Source organism: Cucurbita pepo, chromosome 15, assembly GCF_057944985.1.
Source record: "Cucurbita pepo subsp. pepo isolate OVF chromosome 15, ASM5794498v1, whole genome shotgun sequence".
In the NCBI taxonomy this organism is placed as follows: Eukaryota; Viridiplantae; Streptophyta; class Magnoliopsida; order Cucurbitales; family Cucurbitaceae; genus Cucurbita; species Cucurbita pepo.
The window spans coordinates 9,869,765-9,885,930 of NC_141812.1; the positions used below are offsets into that span (position 1 = coordinate 9,869,765).

At 34.9% G+C, this 16,166-nt stretch overlaps 2 protein-coding genes and 1 pseudogene across 3 annotated transcripts; all 3 read left to right on the forward strand.

The window, feature by feature from the left end:
* Window positions 1-956: 956 nt before the first annotated feature.
* LOC111811917 (protein RADIALIS-like 1) lies at window positions 957-2,245 on the forward strand. The gene is made up of 2 exons (XM_023698976.2): window positions 957-1,290; window positions 2,097-2,245. Exon 1 carries the CDS (start codon window positions 1,040-1,042, stop codon window positions 1,280-1,282), a length of 243 nt encoding a protein of 80 aa, XP_023554744.1. The 5' UTR covers window positions 957-1,039; the 3' UTR covers window positions 1,283-1,290; window positions 2,097-2,245.
* Window positions 2,246-5,885: 3,640 nt separating this feature from the next.
* LOC111811887 (protein RADIALIS-like 1) lies at window positions 5,886-7,286 on the forward strand. The gene is made up of 2 exons (XM_023698937.2): window positions 5,886-6,306; window positions 7,063-7,286. The coding sequence occupies exon 1, from the start codon at window positions 6,043-6,045 to the stop codon at window positions 6,280-6,282; it is 240 nt and encodes a 79-aa protein (XP_023554705.1). The 5' UTR covers window positions 5,886-6,042; the 3' UTR covers window positions 6,283-6,306; window positions 7,063-7,286.
* Window positions 7,287-10,583: 3,297 nt separating this feature from the next.
* Window positions 10,584-11,626, forward strand: LOC111776243 (protein RADIALIS-like 1 pseudogene; annotated as a pseudogene). Its single transcript, XR_015411977.1, has 2 exons — window positions 10,584-10,895; window positions 11,471-11,626. The product of XR_015411977.1 is annotated as a protein RADIALIS-like 1 pseudogene (transcript).
* Window positions 11,627-16,166: the final 4,540 nt, after the last annotated feature.

Sequence of the window (16,166 nt, forward strand, 5' to 3'; positions counted from 1 at the left end):
TCGAAATTACTTCTACTTTTCATCTCTAACGAATCTAAAAACGAACCTCATGGCCAATCATGTCTTAGTCCCTTTTTGCTATCAAATTACTTCTATTCCTCCTTTGTTTAAGTTTTTTGTTAATAAAAAAATAGTGAGTTTTGAATTAGAGTTCTCGTTGAAGATCTGTATGGGTCGTCACAGGATATGCTCAAGTTGCTATTGTTCGGGTTCGTGAGGGGCTTACACATATGGGTTTTGAAGTCGTGGGTTCATGATTACTGTTTGATGTGATTTGGTGCATTTGTCGATGAGATATGAATGAACCCGAGTAAAAAAATGGTACATGAATGAACCAATGCCACATTTGAATGAAAGTAATCTTAAGGATAAGATGACAAACAAAGACTTAAAAGAATTTAAAGACACTATCTATACCAACAAGATGCACATTTTTTTTTTATGCTCAATCATAAAAGCTCCATAAGATGCATGTGAGTGAGAACAAAACATGCTTAAAGAACTCGTGATTGTCTGTGGGGATAGTCTTCACGCTTAAGAACTTGAAGAACTCGTGATAGTATGCGAGAATAGTTTTCACTCTTAAGAAGTGAGAAGTAGGTAACGTGACCACGTAGTGCAGGTGAATGTCGGGACCATCAGGTACCAAATCCGAATTTGAATCCTAAACATGAATCGTTACACAAATCAAGTAGTGATCGAGTAAAATAGAAGGTTTCCTTTCTAGTTTTATATTTTTGTTCCCAAGAACTTATTTGTTCTAAAGTTTCCATCACCTTTGGAAGGTCCTGATTCTCCATCTCCAATTGTTTGGTGTCTTTTGTTCTTACAACATCATGTGGTTGCTAAGGACCCAAATCATCAAACTTCCTTTTCATATTCAAAAGATTTCCCACTTCCCAATTGACACAATGAATTCCCTCTTGGCTTGTTCCTTATAAAGAGCTCCTACCATTTCTTCTCTTTACAACACAATCATTCTCTTCACTTCAAACCATTGAAGCTTTCCATTTGTTTTGCCACAAGATAGCACTAAGCAATGGCTTCAATGTCTGCTCATGGGTCAAGTGCATGGACTGCAAGAGAAAACAAAGCGTTTGAGAAAGCTTTGGCTGTGTTTGATCAAGACACACCTGAGAGATGGGTCAATGTTGCTAAGGCCATTGGTGGAAAAACTGAAGATGAAGTCAAGAGGCATTATCAACTTCTTGTGAAGGATGTTAAGCATATTGAGTCTGGTGAAATCAATTTTCCTTATAGAAGCTCTACGAGATTGTGCTGATGAACAAGGTAATATATGTTCGATAAACGGAATTCAAAAGCTTAAGTCGATGAATTATGATAAGTTTAACTATTTATCAATATTTAATACCTTTTCGTACTCGTTGGCTTACAATATGAGTATTAATCGAAGAGGAAATTGTGAGATTCCACATCGATTGAAGAGGAGAACGAAACATTTTTTATAAGAGTTTGAAAACCTCCCCTAGACACATTTTAAAAACTTTGAGGGAAAGCCCAAAAAGAATAATAACGGCTAACAGTGAGCTTGGACTGTTATAAATAGTATTAGAACTAGACACTAGACGATGTGCCAACGAAGAGACTAAGCTCCAAAGGGAGGTAGACATGAGGCTGTGTCAGCAAGGATGCTAGGGGGTGGATTGGGGGGTCCCACATCGATTGAAGAAATAAATGAGTGTCAGCGAGGACGTTGAGCCCCAAAGGGGAGTGGATTGTGAGATGCCACATCGGTTGAGGAGGAGAACGAAAGATTTTTTATAAGAGTGTGGAAACCTTTCCCTAGTAGATGCGTTTTAAAAACCTTGAGGGAAATAAAAAAAAAAATAACAATATCTACTAGATACTTCAAAATCACTCTCACTTTACAATACCGTTTTGTTTGGGTGGAAGATTTGAACTCGTACTCCTGATCGAATATTTATGCATGAATCAATTGAGCTATATTCCAGTTGATCTGAGTACAGGTTCGGGGATTCTTGTCGAACCGTGTTCATGTCATTGTACATCCTTGCATTTTTCTTAAGGAATATAATATCCTAACCAAATATTTGTTCTTTTTTCCTTTTTCTCAGGTCGTGAGAAACACGAAGATCAATTGAGCTAGCTCATGCAGTAATGGAAGAATAAAGGAAGGAAGACGAAGAACCAATTGCTTCCAATTGTACTTCTAACTGTAACGTAGCATTGAACGAATAAGATCCACTTTATTTGACCTTCCAAAGTTTATCAGCAAATACTACTAATAAAAACAACTGATCAATCCATCTATACATTATGATTATAATTTTCAAAGCTATCCACCTTAGACATTGTATATTTTATGTCACGTTAGACTTAGTTTAAGATAAGAGTTTAAGAACATCATATGACCAAAGTACTATGTCATTCTGTCCTCAAAATTAAATGGAGAATTCCTTAAATAGCTACGAATCTAGTTAATTATGTTAGATAAACTCACTAAATACTGAAAGTTATTATAAGTTGTTTCACTAATGATGAGGTGTATACGAATGAACTAAAAGAACTCGTGTTAGTTGGTAGAGATTGTGAGATCCCACATCGATTGAAGAGGGAACGAAACATTTCTTACAGATGTATAAACCTCTAACTATTTGACACATTTTAAAATGTTGATGGGAAGCTTAGAAGGGAAAGCCTAAAAAGAACAATATCTGCTAACGGTGGGCTTGGGTTGTTACAAATGATATCAAACATTAGGCGATATGTCAATGAGAGCGCTCGGCCTCCAAAGGGGTGGATTATGAGATCTCACATCGGCTGAAGAGGGGTTAGTGAGGATGCTGGGCCTCAAAGGGTTTGAGAGGGGATGTCACATTTCTTATAAGGGTGTGGAAATATCTCTCCAGTAGACTTTTTTTAAAAACGGTGAGACTGACGACAATACGTAACGGGCCAAAACGAACAATACAATATCTGGTAACGGTCTTTCCTGGAATGTATGGGCCAAAACAGACAATACAATATCCGCTAGCGGTCTTTCCTATTCTATCTCTCATACCATTTTCTTAAAAAACTCAACGAAACCTCGATTAATATAATCTAACCCATATGAACTCTAAAGCTAGCTTTAAAATAATGTTATATGAACCAATAAATTTTGGATTCTAACCATCCATTATTTCTTCAATATACTAAACATGTCCAAACAAAATTTCAGGATTCGATGTTAAAGTGAATCCTCTTTTTCGTCAATAGAATCAAGTGAAGTGTGACAAGTCTTGCTATATAGCCCAAGTTGCACCTAAAAATCCATATGCCTTTGTTCTTCTAGCTTGCCTATATATTCCAACACATAATTTGGTTAGTTTATGTCGAATTTAGGGCAAAAAAAATCGAGATGGATGCATAGAGACTAGGGTTTCATTCAAAAAAATTTCTAATATGTATAGGAACAAAATACTCATCTATGCAATCTAAAATCATAAATTCAAACAACTTAGATAGCTTAAGCTAAAACAAATCTAATTTGAATAAGATATAATTTGATTATGTGTTCGGTAGCTCAATTATAGGAACTCCATAGTTAAATGTGTTTTGCTTGGAGCAATTCTAGGTCGGATAATATCTTAGAAATTTTCTCAGAATGCATGTAAGTGACGACAAAGCATCCCGGAAAAGCTAGTGTTGTCCTAAAAGCGAGGAATAAATAATGTGACCATGTCACAAGAGATGCACGGAAATATCGGGACCATCAGGTATTGAATTCAAATTGTGAATCCTAGATATGAGTCGTTACAAATTTAAATAACCTAACATAACACGTTATTAAGTTGTATTGATTTCTTTTGTTGGTACCTAAAGAGGACATACCTTGTATACATATATATGTCTATTGAAAAAGAGTATAACTTGTATGTGCCATGAATTCTCTATGTTAAGCAAATAAAAAGTTTTGTACGTTAGCAGATATTGTCTGCTTTGGCCTGTTACATATCGCCATCAGCCTCACGATTTTAAAATAAGTCTGCAAGGGAGAAGTTTTCACACTTTTTTAAGAAATGCTTCGTTATCTTCTTCAAGCGATGTGGGATCTCACAATCCATCCCCCTTGAGGCCCAACGTCCTCACTGGCACATTGCTCGGTGTTTGGGCTCTCATACCATTTATAACAGCCCAAGCCTACTACTAGGAGATATTGTCTATTTTGACTCGTTACGTATCATCGTCAGCTTCACGGTTTTAAAACGCGTCTAGTTGAGAGCATTCAAGTAGGATTGTTTATATCTTACAGAGTATTAGAATCTTGGATCATTAAACTTGTTCTTTATCTCGAGAGTTTTGATCTTAACACGTCTAACCTAATTTTTTTTTTATTCCACATGCTAAATATGTCCCAACAAAATTTTTGAATTCTATGTTAAAAGTCAATAGAATAAACTCAAATGTGACAAGATATTCGTGTAGGGTTGGGACTATCCTTGGGCAAGTTGCAGCAGTAAAGCACTAGTAGGACAACCAAGCTTTTGCGATTCTGATGCCTTTATTTGCCCTAAGCCTATTTCATATTCCAACAGATATTTAGTCTAACCCTATACCTTATGAAGTTGTTTCCTTTTCTTTTATAAGTAGAGAATATAATGTGAGTATGATTGAATTCCCCCAATCATATACAATTCATAAAGTGGGCATATAAATCAATAAATTATTCCCAATTTGATTGAAGTATACAACCTTTATGAGGGACTATATTGATATTCCAAAACTAATGGTTGTTTTTTTCTATAAAACTATTTCACTTGCTAGTGTAACGCCCCAGGTCTAGGATTCGACATTTGATAACTCCGACATTTTCCAGCATCCCCTATTAGATGGTCACGTTACTTACTTCTCTTTACATGCTTCTTAGGAAAATTCCGAACAGGTCATTCGACATAGAATTGTTGACTTTGAAATTCTTATAATTGAACTACCAAAAAAAAAGGTGAACCTTACAAGGGTGTGGAAACCTCTCCCTAATAGACACGTTTTAAAACCGTGAGACTGACAATGATACGTAAGACTTTAAAGCAGACAATATCTACTAGCGATAAGCTTGGGCTATTATAATGGAATCGGAGCTAGACATCGGGTGGTGTGCTAGCGAGGACACTGGGCCTCCAAGGGGAGGGATTGTGAGATCCCACATCAGTTGAAGAGAGGGAAACAAAACATTGGAGAGAGGGAAACAAAACATTTCTTATAACAATGTGAAAACCTCTACCTAACAGACGCGTTTTAAAACTGTGAGGTTGACGACGATAAGTAAAGAGTCAAAGCGGACAATATCTACTAGGTAATAACTTTCAATTCTTTTAAACGTTTCATAGGCATCCTATTCTTATGATCACTCTCATTTAAATGCAGTCTCGATTCATTTGCATAACCCTTCTTTATTGAGACGTCACAACTCATTTCTTTTAACTAGAAAATTCATATTTATTCTCATGACCTTAACTTCATTAATATTTTGAGGAAATTGTAGCACTAGTTTTACCATACATACCCTTTTCAAGCATCTCATTCTCCTTGAAATCTTTAATAATAATAAAAAATATACCTTTAAGATGGACCTCTCTCTTGTTTTGGTGTGGTTTCTCATCTTTATTCCCTAACCTACAATCATCAAACAAAATAAATTGATATGTTCTAGTTTCTAAGTATATCAATTTCTTCAAAACATCATTATAATATTGCATCTTCTCAAAATTTTGGAAGCAAGATACTGATTCTCCATCACCCAATTGTTGTGTTTTGTCCTTACTACATCTTGTGGTTTATAAACACACAAATCATTGAAATTCCCTTTTCAACTACACAAAAAGATTTCCCTTTACCCCCCAACTTGGTTCATTACCCTTTGGCTTCCTCTTATAAAGAGCACCAAATGTGTAGCTCTTTGGCACAAATCCATTCATCTTTTCCTTGCAAAATTTGAATTCTTTTTCAAACCCATTAAAGCTTTCCCATTTTTGTGTTGTTTTTTTTAGCCAAATCTCCTCAAACTTAGCAATATCATCAATGGCTTCAATGTCGGCTCATGGGTCGGGTGTATGGACTGCAAAGCAAAACAAGGCGTTTGAGGAGGCTTTGGCAATGTATGATCAAGACAGGCCTGATCGATGGCTGAATGTTGCTAAGGCCATTGGTGGAAAAACTGAAGAGGAAGTGAAAAGGCATTACCAAGTTCTTGTGGAGGATGTTAAGCATATTGAGTCTGGCAAGGTTCCTTTTCCTTATCGAAGCTCAAGAGGCAGTTAATGCTACTCATTGATGATGATTAAGGTAATAGCTCCCAATTTAGTGCCACTAATTGATGATTAAGCAAGAAAATTGGATCCACCCACATTTGAGTTTTGAACTTATTTGAGTTGAAATGAATTCCCATAAATAAAAATTTTATGGGTTAAGTTGATTTATGGGTTCTGGTAAAACTAGGTTAAGTTGAACGGAATTGAACGAACTCCAATTTTTTATTATTTATTCTTCGATACTTCTTAAGAACGATTTAAAAACTATTTAGAAGGTAATTTTTCAAAATATATATTCAATTTGAGTGGTAAATTTGACTTAAATAGATATTTTACTGGCTAATATTTTACTTTTATTAAAAATAAAAAATTAAATAAATGACCTAAACAAACCTGAACCAATGGGACCCAAAAAGTTTATGGTTGGGTTGGGTTCATTATTTAATAAGAGTTATTTGGTTGAAAAAAATGACAACTCAAACAATTAGGTTAAGTCTTAAAAAAAGTCACAACCCAATCAAACCAAACGCAAAATGATAAAATGATCTATGAGTGAAAAGAAAAAACTTCAAAATTTTGCCTTTTTAAATAGCATTTAAATGTAGGATGAATCGAGATGGGACAGTTGTTTGATGTCCTTGTTAAAATATTGATATAATTAAATTTACGATGACCCGAAAGCTCGAGTTTATTTTTTTAAGCTGATGGCTACATGTTTCAAGAAGAACACCAAACTCAGCCATTAGTTCTTGAGTTTACACAATATTTATTGTTCCTTTGAATTTTGCAGGATGAGAAACATGAAGTTCCATTGAGCAAGCTCGTGCAGTGCTGGAAGAATAAAAAGAAGAAAGCCATTTTCTTGCTGATCTATCCATTTTTCTTTCTTTTTTTTTTTCTTTTTTCTTTAAAATTTTCATGAAAAAATTTGAAGCTCTCTGTCGTTGTATCCCTTAAAATGTAGTTGTAATACTCGAATGAAGATGATTTCTTGGTGTTAGTACCACTCATCAACAGTTTTGTCTGGCCTTTATGAGTTTATTATTCAATCAAACCACCAATATTATGATTTTTGAGATTGAGGGTTTTGTGTTTAGTTTACAACATGGACAAAACTTAAAACACTTTGAATATTTGAACATTTAGAATATTTAGATTTACAATGGTTGAGTAGCTTGAATCACTTTGATTGGAGAGGAGAATGAAACATTTTTTTTATAAGGGTGTGAAAATCTCTCTTTGGTAGATGTGTTTTAAAAACCGTAAGGCTGATGACGATATAACAGGCCAAAGCGGACAATATCTACTATAGCGGTGGGCTTGAGCTGTTACAAATGGTATTAGAGCCAAACACCACTGGGCGGTGTGTCAATGAGGACGCTGGCCCCCAACAGGGTAGACTGTGAGATCGCATATCGGTTGGAGAGGGAAACGAAACATTCTTTACAAGGGTGCGGAAACCTCTCCCTAACAGATGCGTTTTAAAACTGTGAGACTGATGACAATACGTAATAGGTCAAAATAGACTGACGGTGGTGGGATACCAAGAGAGATGAAGATTAAGAACCAGAGTTGAGTTGTGCCAAAAGTAGCCTATAACCACATTCAAATATAGAAGTTGAGTTCTATTGCTTGTTCTAGAAGTGACCAAGAATTTGAAAAATTGATTAAAAGCGAAGATATGCTCAAGACTTTATATTTTAACTTAGTGACCACAAAATTGTAAGTTGTCATGAAAAGATATATTGTCATAATTCTCATTTAAGTTCATAATTCTTTTCGTTCATATTCTCATGTATTTGGTTTATGTATGAAAATTAGTATTGTTATGTCTATATAAAAGCTTGTCTCTCATTATTTTGAGACGTAGAGTCATTGTCATTTTGTATTTGCCTAGAGACAATTGGGAGAAACTTTGTTGAGAGACTTTGAGTACAAGAGTACGAGAGATACACTTGTAAACCCTTTGGTTATAGTGATTGGCTATCATCTGTGGATGTAGGGAAATTTCTATCTTCGAACCATGTAAATCTTTGTGTTTCTTTGTTTAATTTCTATTTGTGGGTGTGTGAGTGTGATCGATCTTTTTTCTGCTTCCGCTACAATAAGTGGTATAAGAGCATTGAAAATTATAACACAATGGCATAACACTAGCTACTCAATTCAACTAGCGATTTTGAATTAGGAGATGACTTTCAGTGGTGACCCACACTTTAAAGAACATTAGTTCCGATTAACCATAACCCGTAGAGTTCATAATATACAATTTCAAACGTGTTTGAACATGAACCAACGAGGGTTTCAGTAAGAACTAGTAGGCAACGATCTATTTAAACTTCTATCGGATGGAAGAAAAGTGTTTTAGAGTCTTTTATAACCTTTAGATCTTTGTGTTTTTAGCTTTAGACAAGTTTTAGATGGATCGAACAAGAATTAAGAACGACATTGGAATAAACACTAGCTAGTAACACTAAATTATGATTTGGATTGATTAATAACCTTTAAACTAAGCTTTAGGATCATTTTTAATAAGGTTATTAAAAAAGATTTCTCTCGTTCTTAGTGAAATATGAACACATTATCATCCAACTTGAACTAAATATTCAAGGTCCGTACTTGTAATGAATATAGTTCCTACAAGAAATGAAAGATTCGAAGATATAATTATTGCTTTCAATTGGAGGGAAGAATTGGGGATGATAAAGATTCTAAGCATTGGTTGGAGGGTATGTCTAAGTCCTTAGCCATCAATTTCATTTTGAGGAGATTCCTTGCAAGAGTTTATTTCATGTAGTTTTCAACTAATATTGGTCATAGCTCGAGCTATAACCCTAATATCGACTCCTATATTCATCTCTAACGAATCTCACGTTACTTCAATATGTTGTAAGTTGTCATCTTATTCTTTAATAGCTTTCTTCTTCTTCGAACACATTCATTTTGATAAAGATCTTGTCAAGTCGTGTGGAAAAATGATAAACGTTCTTGTAAAAACTTCATCGAACCCAAAAACTGACAATTTAATCTGAGAGGGAAATGACATTAGACTTGATGTTGTACTACCCGAGTAAATAACAATGAACCCACAGATTTAATATGATGAGATATAAAAATGTGAGATCCCATATTAGTTGGAGAAGGGAACGAAACATTCCTGATAAAGATGTGGAAACCTCTTTCTAGCATATGCGTTTTAAAATCGTGAGGCTGACGACGATACGTAATGTGCCAAAGCGGACAATATTTGCTATCGGTGGGTTTGGACGGTTACAAATGGTATCAAAGTCAACCACCAGGCGGTGTGCCAGTGAGATGTTGACCCCCACAGGGGTGGATTGTGAGATCCCACATAGGTTGGAGAGGCGAACCAAACATTTAAAAGCGTGGAAACCTTTCCCTAGCAGACGTGTTGTAAAATCGTGAGGCTAACAACGATACGTAACGGGACAAAACAAACAATATTTGCTAGCGATGGGCTTGAGCTGTTACACAAAATTTGTAATATTCTATCTACATTTTAATGGGGGTCTCAACTTGACTATTCTCATAGACCAACGGTTGTAACAGAAGCGGAAGCAAGATCGATCGCTCTCACACACCCACAAACATAAATTAAACAAAAGACAAAGATCTACGTGATTCGAAGAGAAGAAATTCTCCTACATACACGAATGGTACAAATGACTATTCCCCATATGCTTTGGGACTGTCCTAGCTAGCTCACAAGTTGCAACTAGCCGTAAAATAATGGCAGGACAACCATAGCTTTTATGATCCTTATGCCGCCTTTGTTTCCCCAAGCTACGCCTATTATATTCCAATAGATATTTAGAGTAGCCTATTGCTCATAAAGTTGGGTCCTTTTCTTTTCTAGGTTGAAAATATATTGTGAATGTGATCAAATACTAAAGTTTTCAAGAATAAACAATAAATTCTTTTCAAATTGAATAAAATATATATTTCCTTTAGAAGTACTATTAGTATTATGAAAGTTAAGATTAAAAATTTTGTTGTATCGAATAAATTTCAATTTTTAAAATTTATAGATCAATATCTAGTTGTAGTAGTCTTGAGCGGTTACAATGGTATCGGAACCAGACAAGAGGCGGTGTGGCTACAAAAGTTTCGTTTCCTAGAAAGAAGGAGAAACAAAAACTCTACAAGAGATTCGGATTCTCTCACCATCTCCAATTGTTGTGTGTCTTTTGTTCTAACAACATTTTGTGGTTTCTAAGGACACAAATCATTAAAATTCCTTTTGTAATGTCAAAAGATACCCTCAGCCTTTCCAGCATATATATAAAGAGTACCCACAGCCTTGTGTTTGGTACCCATCATAAGAGTTTAGAGGCCTCTTTGATTCTAACCCCTTAATTATGGCTTCAATGTCTGCTCATGGGTCAGCTGGTTCATGGACTGCAAAGCAAAACAAAGCCTTTGAGAAGGCTTTGGCTGTGTATGATCAAGACACACCTGAGCGATGGCTCAATGTTGCTAAGGCCATTGGTGGGAAAACCGAAGAGGAAGTGAAGAGGCACTACCAACTTCTTTTGAAGGATGTTAAGCAAATTGAGTCCGGTGAAGTTCCTTTCCCATATGGAAGGTCCAGATGATTGAGAAGAGGTAATATGTATAGATTTTATTCAAAATTTAACGCGAGTTTGAAACGTTTGAAATGTCATTACGAACACGATGATGTTTCCTTTGAATTTCACTCTTTTTCGATTCTCGATCACTAAAACATTTTAGGATTTCTAAGATTAAGATACTAGTCCTATGTAGTTTAGCGGGATCGAGAGTAAAAACCCAAGTGAGATGACAATTAATGGAGAATAATCGTGAGGATAATTCTCACTTGTTTATAGTCAAAGTTCTTTAATTGAGATGAAAAAAATGTGAGATCCCACCTTAGTTGGAGGGGAAACGAATCATTCCTTATAAGAGTGTAGAAATTTATTTCCAGTAGACGAGTTTTAAAATTATGAGGGTGATGGTGATACGCAACGAGCTAAAATGGACAATATTTGTTAGCGGTGGGCTTGAGCTGTTACAAATGGTATCAGAGCCAGTCACAGGAAGAGCGTTTTTAAAGAGATTTTCTTCGATGTTCTTGGGAAGAGAGAGCTCGAGACTTGTTTAAACATTCATCAAGTTTGATTTTTAACAAAATATTTCTCTTTTTCCTATGTTTTTCTTAGGATGGAGAAACATGAAGTTGGATAGAGGCAGCTCGTGGAGTGCTTGAAGAACAAAAGAAGAACGAACAATTTTGCTTGCTTTTTTGTGCCTTCTTAATTCTAATTGTACTTTTTCAATGGAATAAAAGGTTATTGCTTGCTCTTTTTTTCGAGGCACTTTCATATCTTTTTCAAGTCTTATTTTAAGTATTTTTAAAATGTAGGAAAGAAATTTGAAAATAAACTAAAGCAATCTCATGGACCAAATACAAATATAATTTATTTAAGTAAAAATTTAATTAGGGATGTTCATATGACCCGATAAACTCATGTGACCCGATAAACTGATTAACTCAGACTATCCAATCCAAACAATAAAAATTGGGTTGAATTAGAATTTTTTTCGGTTTAAGTTGTGTTTAATTTTTAGAAAACTGAAAATTTGGTTCGGTTTGCAGGTTGACAATTTTTAAGACGAGTCAACCCGATCAACTTGAAAAATAGGGTTACAACTCAACCCTATCTTACTTTCAAAAAGATTTAAGAATATTTAACAAATGATGTTATTAGTGATGGGTAATGAGTTATAAATAAATATTTGATATTTGAATTTGATGACATTTTAGTTATTAATGTAAGATATATTGTGGATAAATAATTTTTTTAAAAAAACAATCCGACGACCTATCCCAACCCAATCCGAAAATAGAGAGTTGAGTTTGGTTGTGTCGTGAACTCTATTCGGGTTACTCGAGTCACCAATCCAGCCAACAAAAAATTTCGAGTTGATCTAAAAGATTTTTCCAATCCAATTCACGCCAACCTATGTACACCCCCAAATTCAGTAACATTCTCATACAAAATACCAAACACAAACATCGTTTATTTCGATGAAAATCTGATAATATTCTCATTCATAACTAATATGATCATCTTTTAATCCAAAATATCTTATTTTCAAGCATCTTATTCGTATGCGTATTAAACTAAACCCGAGCTCGTTAGTGAAAAAGTGAGATTCAAAGTTCTATCTTAAAATTTTGTTCTCATGGCCAAACCATAAGCAATGTTGACCATCCAATTCTTTCATTAGTTTGATATCCATCAAGCTAAGCTACGTGAGAATGAGATCAATTCTGAGGATAGAAGGATTAAGAAAGCTAAAATTTAAGATACATGAACTACAAAAATAAACTACAAAACCCAAAATTTAAGATACAAGAATATGACACTCGAGTAAAGGACAAATACATGAATGAATTGAGACTACATCCTAATGAGATCAATTCTGAAGATAGGACTAAGAAATGCTTAAAGAAGATGAAAGTTACTCTTTATACCAATAAGGTGCACCTTCTTTTTCGGTGGCTCAATCATAGGAACTCGATGGATAAGCTGCTCGAAGGACTCGTGTTGGTCTACGGGGATAGTCTTCACTCTTAAGAGCGAGAAGTAGGAACTTGACCATGTTGCAGGTGATGCAAGGAAATGTCTGTGTGAGATCCCACAATGGTTTGAGAGGGAAATAAAACATTCTTTAGGGTACATATAAAAACCTCTCGCTAGTAGACGTGTTTTAATACCATGAAACTGACGTCGATACATGTCTAGACCATCAGGTGCCAAAAAGATTGAATAATCGACTTTTGAGATAGTAACTAATACGTTATTCACTAAATTATACTTGGATTTACAAGCTTAAACTAATCTTACTCCTACTACATAATACTCGAAACTTTGATCTACTTTGATCTTTAATATATATATATATATATATAACGACATTTTTGGACCCATGAATGTCAATATTATCATTCATAAAACTCTACAAATATGGACAAAAAAGATTCATTGGGGTGGCATCTTTTTGTTCCCTTTTCCTTTATTTTTTTCTCTCTTAAGATTCTTCTCTCTACTTCAATGGTCTAATACATCCCAGCAACGCCGCAATGATAGGCTTATAATCAGCTAAGAATGCCTCATTCAATATCACAAAAGCATTATTCACGTTAGAAACCACTAACCTCCACAATGGTATGATATTGTTAATTTTGAGCATAAGTTCTCATGGCTTTATTTTAGACTTCTCCAAAAGGCCTCATACCAATGGAGACGTATTCCTTACTTATAAATCTATGATTAGTCCCTAAATTAGCCGATGTAGGACTCTTCTTATAAAGGTGTGGAAACTTCTCTAGTAGATGTGTTATAAAATTGTGAGACTGACGACAATTTGTAATGGGCCAAAACGGACAATATTTGCTAGCAGTAAACTTGAGCTGTTACAAATGATATTAGAGCCAAATACTGGGCGGTATGTCAACGGGGACGCTGGTCCCCAAGGGGGTAGATTGTGAGATCCCACCTCGGTTGAAGAAGAGAATAAAATAGTTCTTATAAGTGTGTGGAAATCTATCTCTAATAGATATGTTTTAAAATCGTGAGGCTGACGACGATATGTAACGAATCAAAGCAGACAATATATACTAGAATATGGTTTAAACTTGATAGAGAAATGAAGGTCAATGATAAGCATTCCTTTTCCAAGTTGAAGTAAATGTTCGAGGACCGCACTAGCAAGGAATAGTCTTGAATATTATGTCACCTTCAAATGGGAGGTGGAATAGGGAATCACGAGGAATCTAAGCATTGTTTGGAGCATGTGTTACCTTAGAGTTTGATAATCATGATTTTCGTCTTTTAATGTTTAAAATTTTGTTTAGATTTCAATAACGTTCTTACCCGAAAAAAATCAGTACGTGAAAGTAGTGTTTATAAGTTTTATTTCTAAAAACTAAATGATTAACAACACCGTCCCAAATAATCGACCTCCTTCGAAAGAGATTCTTAGAAAAAGTTATGTTTCATGTAATTTTCAGCTCATCATCACTAGAGATACCCTTCACCATCACATGTGGTCACCTTCCTTTTTACTTTAGACATTTTGTGCAATTCAAACAAATGAAAAATGTTTTTAGAAAGAGAAAATAAAATTGATTAGGAATGAGATCAAAGTCCCAAAATTGACTAGATGAGGAGAAGATTCCCTAATATATCGGAAAAGAAAGGTTGACTAAGGACTCAATATTTGAATGAGAGCGATACCGAAGATAGGAGGACTAAGGTCACTACTTATACGAATAAGGTGCACCTTCTTTTTTGGTGGCTCTATCATAGAAACTCGGTCTGCAACATGGTCATGTTACCTACTTCTGGCTTCTTAAGAGTGAAAATCATCCCCACAGACCAACACGAGTCTTTCTAGCATGCTTTGGCCTCGCTACCATGCATCCCAAGAAAATTCCTAGGAGGTCACCCAATATAAAATTGTTCCAAGTAAAGTATGCTTAACCGTGAAGTCTCTATGATTGAATCATCGAGAAGAAAGACGCACCTTATTGGTATAATAGTAACCTTCAATTATTTAAAAGTTTTCTTAATCATCATATTCTTAGGACCGCTTTTATTCAGATATGATCGTTGTTCATTCATGTACCATTTTTTTACTCGGGTGTCACAGTTGGAGTCATCAGGTGCCAAATATTGATCCGAATCCTGGGCATAGGGTCATTACAACAATCTTCACAAACCAACACAGGTCGTTTTAAGATGTTTTGTCTTCACTCATATGCTTCTTATTAAAATCCTTAGAGGTCACCCAACATAAAATTAGTTCAAGCAAAACACGATTAATTTTGGTGTTCCTGTAATCGAGCAACGAGAAAAGAATGTGTACTTTGTTGGTATAGGTAGTAACTTCCAACTATGTTAAGCCTTTCTTAGTCATTCTATACTCAAGATCGCTCTCACTTAGACATGATATCGGTTTATTCATGTACTATTTCCTTACTCTGAGTGTCACAAATAAATTTTGAATATAGATTCTATTCAAGCTAATAAACAAGACTCAAGTGTGACAATGTATTGCCCATAGACTTGGGGGCTGCCCTAGAGCAAGTTGCAACGTAAAGCCATGGCAGGACAACCCTAGCTTTTGTGATCCTTGTGCCTTTGTTTCCCTAGCTTTGTCTACCATATATTCCAAGAGATATTTTTCATGTAGCCTATTGCTCTCAAGTTGAGTCATATTCTTTTCTCGGAAGAGAATATAATAACAATCTCAATATCATTTATATGACATCAAAAAGTTCATATTATATATTGTAAATCTACTAGAGGAACACCTTATTTTGTCAAAATTCTTGATATTTTAGCTCATCAACTTAAATTAGACAAAAATTGATGAATCCCCACTTGAATAAAATCAATTGTAAGGACAAAAATTGGCCAGCTAGGAAGTTTGGGAATGATATTCGTATTAATATTTATGATAAGACAAAACATTTTAGTTGGTTCGAGAAAAGTTAATGATGTTCAAATTTTTGTTTGAAATATATTGTGGGAATGTTGGTGATCTAAAAATAAAAATTTTAAAACAAGAGATTCAATTTTTTTTTAATATAAAATTATGAATTTCAAATTCTAGATACATGAGGAGTATGGGAATGAACCGTGACCGAATCCAAATGAAAGCGATCTCGAAGATAGGATGACTAAGAAATATTTTAAAAAAAAATCAAAGATACTTACAAGGTGCACCTTCCTTTTCGGCGACTCAATCATATGAACTCTATAGCTAAGCATAATTTCCTTGGAGTAATTATATGTTGGACGACCTCTTGAAAATTTTCTTAGGATGCAGGTAAGTGAGGACAAA